Below are 13,912 nucleotides of genomic sequence, written 5' to 3'. Positions count from 1 at the left end.
CTGTGGGCTTCTGCAATGCAGCTACAGGTCTGCATTACAAACTGCTCAAGCATATTGAGCACTAAGCATGTGGGTGGCAGAGTATATCCCAGTATCAAGCTAAACAGCACAGTAAGCACAGCATCCCTTATTATTTCCTAAGCCTCTGGCACTCTCTCTGAAGCTACAGCTTGGCAAATTTCAGGGAAAGATAGTCACCCATGGGGCTGTAGAACTTTGAATAGGACCCTGGCAGCACATCCTGACTTAACCCTGCCAAATTCAGCGTGGGTCCATGGTATGTATGGGACAGTTACCTTTAGCTCATGAAGGAGCCAAATGCCATCACTAAAGCCAGGTCTGTGTTTATGTGTGTGGGTGCAGAAAACATCCCATCTGCTGATCCTGTGCTGAAAACTGAGACCATTATGTCCATGTGGCTTGCAAACGGGAGCTAGCACTGGTCTGGCCCTGAGTATGGGAAGCTGTTGGACCACCTGACCTGGTGATAAGCTCTGGATTGTTACATAAGGAACATAACCACTGCCAGGTTATGGAAGTTAGTACAATACTGTGTTGCTTGTTGCTAGCAGGTGGCTGGCACTTCCTCTTTCTTTGCTTTGACCTAATCTTTAGTAGGTAGAAAGATAAATATAAAATTGCTGTGATGTTAAAAGTAGATTCAGGGGATGGGGAAAAAAGGAAATTGGGAGAAGGGCTGAAGATTCTTCATGATTGAGACCAGTGTGTTTAACAACCAGCATTATTGGCTCACTCAGGCAAGTCTTATCAGAGAGGCTAAGTTCCTATATGAGGGACTACAGGACCACTGGCATGAAGGCTTGTGATAACTTTTTTTGTGTTCCTGCTTTCACCATCCTTTTGACAGAGGTAATCACCATCCAGTGCTTTAGGAACAACAAAAAAATAAGTGTGTTTGTTCAGCAGGGCTGTTTACCGACACCATGTCAGCAAACGCATCTTCTGTTGCCAGTGGGCAAGGCCAAATCAGCTGGATCTAAAGGTAAAAAAAGCAAGTACCTGGCCAGGATATACTGCAAATCATCGCTATTTATCTGTCTTTGTACACATTAACGAGGAGAATGGCTGCAGCAGGAACTCTGACAATGACATCCAGAATTCCCTTAAGAACTGACCACCTCCTGTGTTGGTATTTTATCATGTATTTTCTTGTATCTTTCATCCAAAGTGATTTCCAAGTCCTGTGTTCACCAGACTGTCACCAGAAGTGACTTCTGTTAATGTGAGCAACTCTTTGAGATTAAACAGCAGCTGTTTAACTGTTCCCAAAAAAATTGAAACAATCCAGGAAGCGAACAGCCCTCTGACCTCATGTATTAGTGTGGATATATCCTACCTATCTAAAACATATGCAGAGGTTCCTCAAACTTTCCTACAAAAGTGGGTTATTGCTTAACAGAACCAGACTGCAGCTAATGCTGGTGTGTGCCACCTCCCTGGATGGTGATCACAATACACCTTCCTGGCAGCTACAGTAACATCTCTCTAGGCTGAAGCAGCTGAGAACAAGGCGGGAGCTACTTTTCTCCCACCAAGGGCTCTGTAGACTATGATATGAATGTTCTTGGCTCTCTTCCCTGGAAAGCTCTTTACACTGAAACAACTAACACAAGGTTAGAAGCCACTTGGCTGGACTTGGGAAACTAGGCTCAGAACTCCTGAATGGCAATGCAAAAAATGTTAGGCCCTGATGGATGTCACTGCAGTGGCTAGTCACTGCTATCAGCTTCCCTCTGCTCCCACTCTGCACTTTGCTTTTGGTCCGACATAGTGTTTTTAAGAGTGATATGCAGATGAGTATTCACTGACTTGATAGAAAGAAATCTTTGAGTCCTCCCCTTGAAAACACTAGAGAGAAAAGAAACAGGTAGTGGTAACAATTGCCCAATGCAAAAAGTGAAGTGCTTTTGAGAAACACCCCTTATTGCCAATGCCAGGTTGCAGCCCAGCCATAACAATAACTTGCTTGTTTTTAATGGGTTGAGATACACATGTAATACAATAGCTTTTGAGCAACAGGAGAAAAAGCGCCTGGGGGGGGGTTGGTTTGTCATTTATAGACAAAGCTCCCAAGAAAGTCTAAGCAAAAGTCCTGCATAAAATAGCAACACTCCTCCTCCAGCCAGGCTGCTCAAAAGAATTTTATCACAGCTCCATTCAGCTAATGTTTCAAAGCATTTCTATGTTTATTTCTTGTATAAGACTTAAAAGAAAACAAACCCAACAAAAGCACTCCCATACAGAAGTAGCTACAAGAGCATGTTAATTGACTTAATGTGCAACAAGTGATATGAAATCAGAGAGATGAAAACTTGCACTGCCTAGTATTGTAGCATCTATTTTAAGTAAGTCTTCCCTGGGAGATCTGGGTACATTGTGCAGCAGGGTGTCTGCAGCACAAGAATCTCATTGTACACAGGACAAATACAAGGGTATTTATTGACACTGTCTGATGGAGGGAAGGCACTTCTGCTAGGCAGTGACACAGGCTGCCTCTGCTAACAGAAGCAAGCTAGAGAACACACACGATTGTCACATTGTGGGGTCTTCTGGGAGGGAAGAGCAAACAATAGCTGTGGAAAACACCAACTGACAGCAAGCAATTCTTCCTGCCAGTGCAGCATGCCTTATTCTGAGCTGCTGAACACGTTCAGGAGGCTGGGGGAGTGACCTCCAGCCAGGTTGGGGGAGAGTGCCAGCCAAGAGGTAAATGTTTTTTTTTTTATGGCCAATCTGCTTTTAGAAGTGTCTGGAATTGATACGTGACTGCAAACATCAAGCTGTTTGTGCCATTTCAAGCCTGTTGCTGCTTCTGGTGAGGGGGGAGGTGAGGGACAAGAGCAGGAAAGCAGCATCAGTGCCAGCCTGGCTTGGGGGCGTAGCCTTTCCCAGGCAGGTTTGAGGCAGCATAGGAGCCAGGCAAGGAGATCCCAGGCTCTCTGGGCAGGAATGCTGCAGGATGTGGGGGCAGGGGCCGTTTGCTTGTGATGAGTCATGCAGGAGCCCTGCAGGATGCTGCTGTGTGTGGCAGCAGAGGTGATGCAGAGCAGGAAAGGGAAGAAGGGCAGAGAGGGAGGAAATGGTGACAACTGCCTGGTGCAGGCAGAGATGAAAGGTTCAGGGCCACACAGGGAGGTCACACCAGAGCTCTGCATGTAGCCTGTGACAAACAGTCTGGAGAGGCCAGGACGTGTAAATGATTAGCTGTAGGAGGAAGGGGTGGCTACACCAGAAAAGCAAGCCATGTTGACAGTTAGTAGAGCTCTGTCAGCCTTGTTTATTTTATTAGCAGGGTAGCTGGACAGAAGCCAGGATTATTTTTAGAAAAGACCACAGAATCTAAGTTAATTAGGAGAGTAATGTTCTGTCCTGCACTCCCACCCTCTTACAGGAAACATAAAAAGCAATAACATTGCAGAGGCAGGCTCCGGTGGCATCCTGCTGTGGCTGTCAGATATTTCCAGGTAGATGTGTTGCCTCTCCCTTGCCATCACAGCCTTTCAGACCCCAGCCTGTGGAAACATTCTCAGCCAAATGTATCCTCAGCTGAGGAGAGAAATGGGAGTGAGCGAGAAGAGAGGATGAAGTAGGAATGGAAAAGCTGCAGTTAGCAACGCTACATCTTTCACATAGCAAAATATGGCTCGGTTCTCTGCATCCCTGAAAGCAGGGGAAAGAACAGCCTGGTTCCACTGAAAACATGCCAGTACTCTGGTCTTGCTACACTAGTTTTGACCCACACAAGTCGCGCCCCGCCTCAGCCTCTAGGAATGTTCCTCACTGCTGACCTTGACTGCCTTCTTTCTGCCACCAGCTCCTGACAATGGAGCAGCTTCATAGCAAGATGCTGCAGCTTAGGTGCTTCAGAGCCTTGTGTTTCATCTCAGATTCCCCAAGAACAAGGAAAGATGTTTGGGAGACAAACCCACCTCAGGTAGGTGACTAAAGTCCTCTGTCTTTTTTTTTAATGGTGTAATGGGATCCAGGTGAACTGGGACTGAGTTCATTCCACATTAGCGTTTAGGGGCGCTAAGTCATCTCCCTAAATTACATGGCAGTACAAGCAGGATACAGTGTTAACAGTGGAGTGGATATACAGGGATAACACTAATTATCCCCCATCATGACAAGATTATGGAAGAGATGTCTAGAGGCTGTTTCTTGCTTTACCTCTAATACCAAGACATAATGGTTCTTTCCCCTCCCACTTCCTCCCCCGGTCCCCTCTAACTCCTCCCTGTTCTCAATTTTAGGTCCCAGTCGCCTTCCCACAATAACTCTGGATGCTAATCTGGTGCTTATCCCAGCTCTCTAATGACCAGTGCCTGCAAACTCACACTGGAAGCCTATCAATCACAAGCAACACTTGGTTTTCTGGCACCTTTGTTTGGTTGGGATCACACTGGAGTACTAGACCCTCACACTCCTCTTACTATAAGAGGCCCTGGGTTCTCCAACAGTTCTCAACTTTCACCTTCTTATGCACTACTTTGTGTTTACACAAAGAAAACTCTGTCTTCCTGAAAGGCCTTCTCAGGTCTGTTTTTCACTCCTGTGAAGCCGAAGCTCCTGGTCACTTCTTCTTAACCATAATCCTTAGGTAGGTTCCTCCCAGCCCTGTGCACAGAGAAAGCTGGGAGATGAGGACACAAGCATGAATGAAATGCACTGGTTGAAGAGGCTCCGATCAGCTTGCTGACAGCAGAGCAAAGGAGCTGCTGCCATCCCATAGAAGCAAAGACTCAATCTTTTCCTTTTGCCTGGAAAATGCTTTAGACACCCAAACTTCTTGCAGAAGGAGCTCAGGCTTGCAGAAAGAGGACTTTACTGAACAGAGAGAGGCAAGACAGGAAGTCTCTGCTAACAACAGAATGCAGGGGAGACTGCAGGGAAAAGCTGATGCTGGCAATCCAGAGAGAAGCATTAAAAAGAGATGCTCTAGTTACACAGCCAGCAACGTCAGGAAAGGATATTCAGCAACCTCCTTGTGTTGAGGGGAAGTTCTGCTCTGAGATGTCAGCAACCCAGAGGGCAGAAAAAGCCTTTCAAATATGTTTGGTACCAAGTTACAGAACACAGATCTGGGGTGGAACCAGACAACTATGTTATCCAAGCTAGCCTCTCTGATCTTTCAGAAGAGCAAATGCCTTTATGTGTCAAATTCTTCTTAGGGTCATTCATGCCCCTTCACCATCTACTTGACCTGCTCACATGAGAAAAGCCTTCTCATTTAAACTTTGTTTGCCAGGTGCATGACAAGGTAGCAAAAATGCACTCTGTTCTTGGCTCCTGGCCAGGGCATTAAGTAGCAGGTATATTACAGGACACAAAAAAAATTCCTGCATTTCTCAAGGTCACTCCTGAAGAAGTACAGTCAATTTGATTCACCTCTCTACTCTCCACAGCTCCCTCCTCCTCCAAGAAATACTGGTAGAACAAAGGTCTGGCTGCTTGTGGCTTGTGTCCAGTTTTACACTGGGGTAATTCCACAGATTTCAACACAGCCACACCAGAAAAAGGCTGGAATTTAACACTAAGCTTATGAATCACGTAGGAAACACAGACAGCACAGCTTCAGCGACAATCCCAAGAGAAAGGCTGCTACAAGTTGAACTAGCAGTGTGGCTGAACAGAGATCCCTGCAATCAAGTCCATCTGGAAAAGTTTAACCCTCTCTTTGACAGTGTCACATTAAACCTGGTGCTGGCAGCTGCCCTTTCTTTACAGTTTGGAACAAACTTGCTGCTCCCAGCATCTCAGAACAGTTAGATCAGGGCTTACTTTTGAGCCCTGATGATGGACAGGTCTCTCTTGTGGGCACACACACACAGCTGAGCACACACACTTCTCAAACTAGGCTCTGAGCATTGGTGCTAGGCACAGTGCAGAGAAAGACAGGCTCAAGAGTGAAACACAGATCATTACAAACCCAAGTACCCACTTGAAGATTCCCTAGGCTATAGGTTGCCCCACCACCCAAAAACTACATCAAGTTGCTAAGAATGGCTGTTGGAGGGGCTTCCCTGACCTGAGCAAGGCTTCCATCAGCCTTTGCACTTTGAGCAGACAAGGGGCCCTTGAGTGACTCACGTCTCCATGCTCATGCCCTGCCTGCACTCCTCAGCCCTGCCCTGGGCTACTTTTTGCCACGTCGGTCCTTCATGGGACATCTCACTTGCCCTCTCCTCACAAAGGGACGCTCTCAGAGTTTGAGTGGAGGTGGCTTTTCAATTGAAAGCTGCTGATAGGCGTCAGGGGCGCAGAACGGGGAACAGAAGAGAGATCGAGGGGCAGCACGGGGAGCAGAGACCCCCCTCTGCCCCAACACGGCCCACGGGCATCAAGAGTGTGGGCACACCCGAGAAGGAGGAAGGCAGGCAGCCGGGTTTTACCTGATGAAAGTGGTCTTCCCAGTGGAGTACTGCCCCACGAGCAGCACCATGGGCTTATTGTCGAAGTCGGCATCCTCCAGCGCCGGCGAGTGGAACTCGTGGAACTTGTAGTGCTCTTCCAGGGGGAGCAGCTTGGTTTTGTAGAGCTTTTTCAGGCCCTCGCTGACCGTCTGGAACACCTCGGGGTCCTTCCTGCGGCGGTCGTCGGTGCCCAGCCAGCTGAACATCTTGGGGCCGCCTGAAGCCAGCTCCGCAGCGACCACCGAGGCTGGGCGAGGGACGGCGGCAGGGGAGGAGCCGCTGGCTGGCTAGCTGGCTGCCGGGGCGGGCTACCCCCGCATGCCCCCTCAGGCCGGGCCCCGGGGGACAGCCTGGCAGGCCTCGCTCCCCTCCAACGCCCACCCGCGAGGGCCGCCGCCTTATTTCGCGACCCGCAACCGGCGGTTTCAGTCAGAAAAACGGTCCCCGCGAGAGGCTAAAAAAAAAAAAAAAAAAAAAAGCCGCTTTTCTCCTCGCAGCCTCGGCGCCGGTGGACGCCGCCTCCCTTCACGCCGCCGGCTCCCGGCGTGGGCATGCCGCGGAGGCAGGACGGGAGGGGCGGGCGGTGGCGGCAGCGCCCTCCGAGCGCGGCGGGCGGTGTTTAAGGGCGGCCCTCCAGGAAATGGGCCGGCGGCGGAAGTCGGCGGCTCCTGGCAGGCGCCGCCCGTTCTCCCCGGCGGGTGAAGCCGCGCCGGGCGGCGCCATGTTGAGGCGGGGCGGGAGGGGCGCGACGCCGGACGGCACAGCGCCCCCTGGGGGCCGCGGGGGGGACTTGCATCCCGGACGCCATTTTATTCCCTTTTCTCACCTGGCTTTAAAACAAAACCCCTGCGTGCGCAAAGCTGACAGGGAGTTGGCTGTTTCTGAACACTGCCACCCCCAGCTATGTCCCCAACCCTTCCCTAGGCCGATGATCTGCTGCACCGCTGCCGTCCCTCACTGCTTGGGGGGCTTGCAGAGACGAGGCTGGCTGTGCCCAGAAGAGTTCCCCATTTAAGCGGATTAGCTGCTGCCTCCACACCTTTATTCCTCCAGCGATCAGGGCTGACAGCAGGAAAGGCTGCACTGGTTTTCCAGCAGTGGCCTGTGGCTCAGTGTGTCCCCAGGGACGGCCATCGGCCGTAGTGCCCCGCTGCTGGGCTGGCCTCATCCGTGCTGAGCAGCTGGGACACAGCAGGGAATTTTTCCTAAAATACCTCCAAATGTCTTTTTCATTTGAGTTAATCCAGTGGGCCCGAGAGGTGTGGCGAGAGGCGGTTTTGGAAGCAGTCCCGCCATGTGGTAGGCTCCTGCTCTGTCCCAGCCATTTGCGGGTGGGAAGAGCCCAGGCCTTGCGTTAAGGGGTGGTGGTGGTGCATTAAAAATGGTTATTTTTCATGGAGGAGACAGGACACCCAGAGACCCCTGTGGCCCTGTGTGCCCGGACAATGATCCAGGTCCCTTTCCATGCATCCTGCAGCCATTTTCCTGGCTGTTCCCATTGTGTGATCCCACCGCGCTTGTGCGCTCTGCGGCACGGCCTGACTCGCGAGATGCAAGCCATGACTCCAGGGACCGTTTTTTTCTTTTTTCTGGAAGAAAATAGCAAGCTGACTGTATTTTCTGAAGGTCAGGCTTCTCTGCTTTGCTGCCAATGCCTAAAGCAAGTCTGAAAGTGGAATTAATGTTTTGAAACCTCCTTAAAACTAATTTCCCTCATTTCTTTAGTTTTATAAATAGAGACTCTTGGCTTTAAGAACGACTCCTCTCCAGTGAAAACTCCTGAAAATGAAAGGCCCCGTAGAAATCAACACGTTTTGGCAAGAATTCCTCATTTTGTAGGAAAAAATCGCTTTCATCTTCTAGATAGTTCTGCCATTTAAGGGCGGTGCTGCTCCGATGCCGTTCTGGTAATTCTACAGCTATATATGGAGTCTCTTTGGTGCTTACTTGTGATATCCTCAGAGCTGAGTAAAGGTCAGGCCAGGAAGCCTTTGATTGTAAATCTCCCCAGGCCACCTTGATGCCCTTCCTGAAAGCAGTGAATGGGGGAGGAAGGCAAGGTTTCTGTTGTGCAAGCTGCGGGAGCTGACTGCTACAGGTACAGCAGAGGCACGCTTGTCCCACGTTTACAAGAAGAGGATAGGTATTAATCATTAAGCTGCACTAATCATGAATATGTATACCCGATGGCCAAATGGACAAAAAAAATGTTTCCTTGTCTTCTCTGAGGAGAGTCCCTTTCCTTTGGATGCTTTATCACCTGGGCAGATCACAACCACACTTGACAGTTTCTATAGACTTTCTTTAGGTGACTCACAAACATTGCATGATTTTATTTATTTTTCAGCCTGTTTTCTTAGCCATTTTTCTCTGGAAGGCCGACTTCCTCAAGGTCTGTCTTTACCTTGAAGTATAGAGCTTGTCAAAAACAAAGGGAAGTAAAATTAGGAAAGGAAGTTTAGAGTATAATTAGGCTTTTCTTTTTGACAAACTGAAAATTTTACTCTGTGTTCATTGTTTATTCCTTTTCACTTCATAAACAGGGATGTTTTAATGGATCGTTTTTTCTGTTGGACAGATTGGTCTCATGGTGCAATCTTTAGGCAATTTAAAAAAAATAAATTAAATTTTTTAAATTTTGAAAGCAGAAAAGGAGCAAAAACCATTAATTTTTTTTTCAATCAATGATTTTTCATTTAAAATGTCACTGCTGGAAGAAAGGCTTTTTTTCTTGACAGTTTCTGAGCTGTTCAAATGCAAAAGCACTGTCTTGAATGCCGTGCACAGAAACTACTGTACTGCAGTGCTCAGGACATAACTGTATCTGATACTGATGGCGGTCTGCTATTGTCCTCTACTATAGAATTTGCCTTTTTCTCTCAAGCCGTGACAAATTAAACATGTAGCTCTGTAGCTTCTCGGTTGTGTCCCTGCTGCTGGTAACAAGGCAGGCAGTCACTGAGCTGGATGCTGGCCTTGGCTGGGAGAGAGAGGCTTTGCCAGAGAAGATTCGCTTCCACTTTGCTGAAAGTGAACGGGGATGGACTAAGTCACGTAGTATTTGCATTCAAAATGAAACCTAATTTTTGGGGCCGAAACACAACCTTGTATATCTGAAACTAATTTCATGTGAAATCAAGTCACGCTGATGTGTATGTTTGCTTATCTGCTGCCTTAGGTTGCACAGGTTTACTTCCTACGAGAGATCATATGAGGATGGGGACATTGGCAAGTCACCGAGTTTGAAAAGAGGTGGTGACTCAGTTGGTATCGTAACACTTTGACAGTTTGAAAAAGCTTGTGGGAGCAGTGTAGTTCAGTAAAATTCACTTCCTGCCAGTGCAGTTACTGTCACTCTTTCTTTGTTCATTACCAAGTAAGAAACCCAAATAGACAGTGTCAAAAGTTCGAGTAGCGATGGGTTCAACAGGGAGTAGCAGGGTTTGTGGGAAAGGGATAAGGGGAGAGGAAGGCACAGCAGGCCCCCAGAGTTAAACCAAATACACTAATTTGATAAGTAAGGGAAGGAGCGTTTCCTCTGGTTCAGCTAGATCAAACTTCTTGACCGCCTGCTGAGGAATAAAATCATCTACAGCGTAGTCTGTCCCTTTCCTCACTCATTGCTTTGCCTTTACAACTCAGAAAGCTGCTGCCTTCCTCTCCTGCCCTCACTGCTCCTTCATATTCCTGTGAAATCTTTCCCATTGTGTTTCCCCTGCCATTGTTCTCAGCGCATACCGCTTGGTACGCGCACGCTGTCCTTTTCCCTTCCCTCTCCATGCTGCTCTTACCCCCTCACTGCCTGGGGAGGAACAAGGTTCTGGTACCCAGAAGTGCCACCAGAAATGGAGAATGTAGGGTTGGATAATGTGTATACAGTGAGTGGGAAGCATGCTTGCCTCCAGAGAGTTCACTCCTAAAAATTGTACGTCAAAGAAAGCACGTTGTATTGCACATAGGGGACCTGACCCGCCTGATGTCTGTAATGGTGCTGGAAAGAAAAATCCTCGGAGCCCTTAACCATGCTTGCAGTGCAGAAACTGGGAGGTTTCTCCTATAACTTCTGGATGGTTTTGTCTGTCTCCGTCATAGGAAGTATACTTCCCTCAGACTTACTTAAATGTTCTTTTTTGAAATTGTTCCGATTTAGTGATTGACAAAGTGGAGAGACTCATGGCCCTGTCTGTTCTGAGAAAATGTGGGATCTTTGAGGATATTTCCTTTCTGAACTTTACCTTACCTGAAAGCAGAAATCCTGTTAAAATGTATTAAGACACAGTTCAACACATCTTCCTATTCTACCTTATGTCACCTCCAGTGGTATGTGGAGAGACGTGGAGTTTTGTGCTTTGAATAATCAAATGGCTAACTAAACAAGGAAGCTGCCTTCTACTGAAGTGATGGGTGCGTCAAACAGTTGTCTGGACGATGGGCTGACCTGTTCTTTCATGTCTTCTATGAAACATTTTGTATTGGGCTCTTAAGAAATTTTCTGGCATTACTCAATATGCTTTTTTTCCCCGCCTCCTGCTTTTACCACAGTGCTTGATAGGTGAGGACTAGCTCTCAGGGTTACGTAGGCAAGAGTTATATATACATGCATGCATGCATGCATACAGATAACACGCATAGGTAGAGATAACATATATACTATTTATAAGCAGCAGGCATCACTGCCGGTGGAACAATTATCCTTCGCTGTGAGGACACACCAGGAGAAGGTAGGACATCAAACGCCAAGTGCTATGTAGAGGGATTTGGTGCCGGCATTCTGCTGTCATCTGTGGCCAGTACAAAGTTAGGATTTTCTAGGGGTTTGAAAGGCGTATAGCTCGTCACCACTTCTTGGAGGCATGGTGCTGAGATGAAGATGTCCTCTAGGATCAAATGGGTGTATTAGTTACATGACGCTGCTGGCCATGCTGCATGCAGCAGCTGCTGCTGTACTTTTCTCTGGAAATGTTGAAGGGAAAGGCAAAGAGTTCGTAACAGCAAACATGAGAAGAATGGGTGTGATGTAAAGCAACTACATGAGCCGTATCAGCTGCCCTGCATGTTACAGCTCCAAAATATCTGCCTGCCAAATGGCTGGGAACATAGGCTGGTGTTTTAGCTAACCCAGATTTTGTGCACTCTTGTCCTCTTAGTTTTGCTGTTTAGGGGTGGATTAGCTGATCACAAAGTATTCTGCAGAGATCAAAATACTTTAACGGGAATTGTGGGCAGTCAGAATCTCTAATGATTAGGATGATTATGAATAGGATGGTGTAACCTTAAGCGCTAAAGGGCAGATCTTGAGTAAATGGGATTTTCATATTTCCACTGATTTCAATGTAGCTTGAACAATTTACACAGCAAAGAATATGTATTTTAATTTCTCAACCAGAGTCCTTAAAAGTGAATCTTTGTGTTGCTTGGAGTTCTGAATGCCATCCAGACATTTTTGCTACAGGCTCTTTGTTAACAGTGGGAGACTCTGGGGGATGTTCACAGCTCGGCCTTGAAAGTCTCAGCACCAGGAGGTGTTCATCAACTTTTGGGCCAATAATCTAAGCAGAGGCAATTCAGGACAAGGTCCTCCACCTGTCTGTAGATTCATTCATTTTGTGAGAAAACACAGTTCAGTGCTTCTTTTCAGGATATTTCTATTTGCTAAACAGCCCACAGGAAGAGTGTGAGCCAGCTTTTATTTTATTTCTGAAGTACACCACTATGTTTAATCAAAGACGAGGTTGTACCTGAAAGTGCCGTTTTCGTACTGTGTGTTTAGAGACTAATAAAGATTAACAAAGCCTAATACAGCCACATTTCCATTTTGACTAATGACTGCTAATTTCTGTAGCTAATGTTCTGCTGTATTACAAGAATGGTTGTAAAAGATGGCCCTGCATCATTTGTTCTGCTCACCCTAAAATTTATTATTTTGTATGCAGACATTTCCTCTGCTACACACAGCCAGGAGCGGCTCCTCAGCCCAAATACAGATTGTCTTTGTTAAGTCAGAGCTGGGCTGAGCTCTGTGAGCTCCAGGTTTAGCCCTCAAATTGCCCACTACCCCAGTGTTGCCGGGGATAAATCCTCTCATGGAGAGAGTAAGAGGGTCTCAGAGGATTCTTTCATGGTCCAATTACTTTTAGTAAAAGTGAAGGATTTTCTGTGGATTCTTCAGATTCTCATTTTAAGACACAAAGATGAGGCCACTTCATCTAAGATGCTGAGAAACATCAGCAGAGATTGCAGGATGCTAATGTAGTGGAAGGACTTACATCAGACGGCAAACATACTAACTAGGGGAATGTGCAAAGAATAGAGAATCAAATCCATTCAACCTACTGGTTCATGGCTTCCATCTAAAGCTTTTAACCTGTCTGCTGTACTTGGCTGCTTTCCCTTAGAAATTATTAATTGCTGGAAGAGATGCTCCACCCGTGCCGGAGGACATGGTGGGACGCTCCAATTCAGTCTGGTTCAGTAACATTGCTGAGTGGAGTACAAGTGATTTCCAGGTATACTTTGGCTAGTTGTAGACAACTGTATCTGGTGCCTGCTCATACACATGACTGCAACCAGACAGCAGGCAGAAGGTTAAAACACGAGGTGGAACACCTTGTAGCTGTCTAAGCAGTGACTGTTCACGACACATAAAATGCTTCAGTGCCCCTTTTGTTCAAAGATTTCCAGGTAATTTGGGGAAGAGTTCAAAACAATACACCTACAGGCAGGTTCAGTTGGGAGGATTTTCAAAACATTTAAAGTAGCTGCATCATTGCCTCTCAACACACACTGTCACAGCTGGGGCTGCTGGCTCAGTTTCTTGAGGAAAAAAAAAGGCTATGTATGCAGGTGATTTAAAACTCCATTTTTTAAAGCATTGGGATTCTTATACTGTCTCTGGGTTTCAAGGCCTATCTATAAACTTTAGTTCTTTTTCAAATAAATGCTAGACTGAGGTGAGAACTGGGGAAGGGTTACAATGATTTTATCAGGCATTGTGGATGCCCTGCACACCCAAAAATCAAGTCTCAAGTATTTGCTCTTCAGTGTAGCTCAGACTATGTCAATTGCTCACCACTTCTTTTCCTGGAGAGCTGCAAAATGAGAAATTCCTCATCATACATGTTTTGTCTGTCTATGTAAAGTGCAGCCAGTCTCCAGGCTGTTTTCTTCCCCTTATTTTTCTCTTAAATCTATCTTTCTGTCTGTTGCTCATGTTGTTGTAGCCGTGAAGGTCAATGGCTGTAAAAAGGCAAAGTTTGGAGGGAGAGACAGTATTTTTCATCTGGAGAAAATGTAGGCAAGTTGTTAGGCACTTAGACCCTTTTTCAGGTCTGAAATATGTACTGTACAATAGAAAATTGAATTTTTGTTTCCAGGGTTTTATTCTGAAGATTTTCTCTTTGTTGCCCTTGAGAATCAGGCCTTGTGGATCAGTTGTAGAGTGATTTTATAACAAATGAGGGCTCTGTGTGGGAGGACGG

General features: G+C 46.9%; 2 protein-coding genes across 2 annotated transcripts in view; one reads left to right on the top strand and one right to left on the bottom strand.

Annotated features, from left to right (window-relative positions):
- Positions 1 to 7,054, bottom strand: part of EHD3 (EH domain containing 3) — a 30,254-nt gene extending 23,200 nt beyond the window's left edge. The window contains exon 1 of the mRNA XM_063328158.1: positions 6,414 to 7,054. Coding sequence (XP_063184228.1) covers positions 6,414 to 6,640 — 227 coding nt within the window. The 5' untranslated portion in view covers positions 6,641 to 7,054. The remainder of the gene's footprint in view (positions 1 to 6,413) is intronic.
- LOC134512631 (calpain-14-like) overlaps positions 2,688 to 13,912 on the top strand; it is a 35,612-nt gene continuing 24,387 nt past the window's right edge. Inside the window, exons 1-2 of the mRNA XM_063328157.1 lie at positions 2,688 to 2,727; positions 3,836 to 3,955. Coding sequence (XP_063184227.1) covers positions 3,930 to 3,955 — 26 coding nt within the window. The 5' untranslated portion in view covers positions 2,688 to 2,727; positions 3,836 to 3,929. The remainder of the gene's footprint in view (positions 2,728 to 3,835; positions 3,956 to 13,912) is intronic.

The sequence above is a fragment of the Chroicocephalus ridibundus genome, chromosome 3 (genome assembly GCF_963924245.1).
Source record: "Chroicocephalus ridibundus chromosome 3, bChrRid1.1, whole genome shotgun sequence".
Taxonomy (NCBI): Eukaryota; Metazoa; Chordata; class Aves; order Charadriiformes; family Laridae; genus Chroicocephalus; species Chroicocephalus ridibundus.
This window is presented reverse-complemented; position numbering and strand designations above follow the sequence as displayed.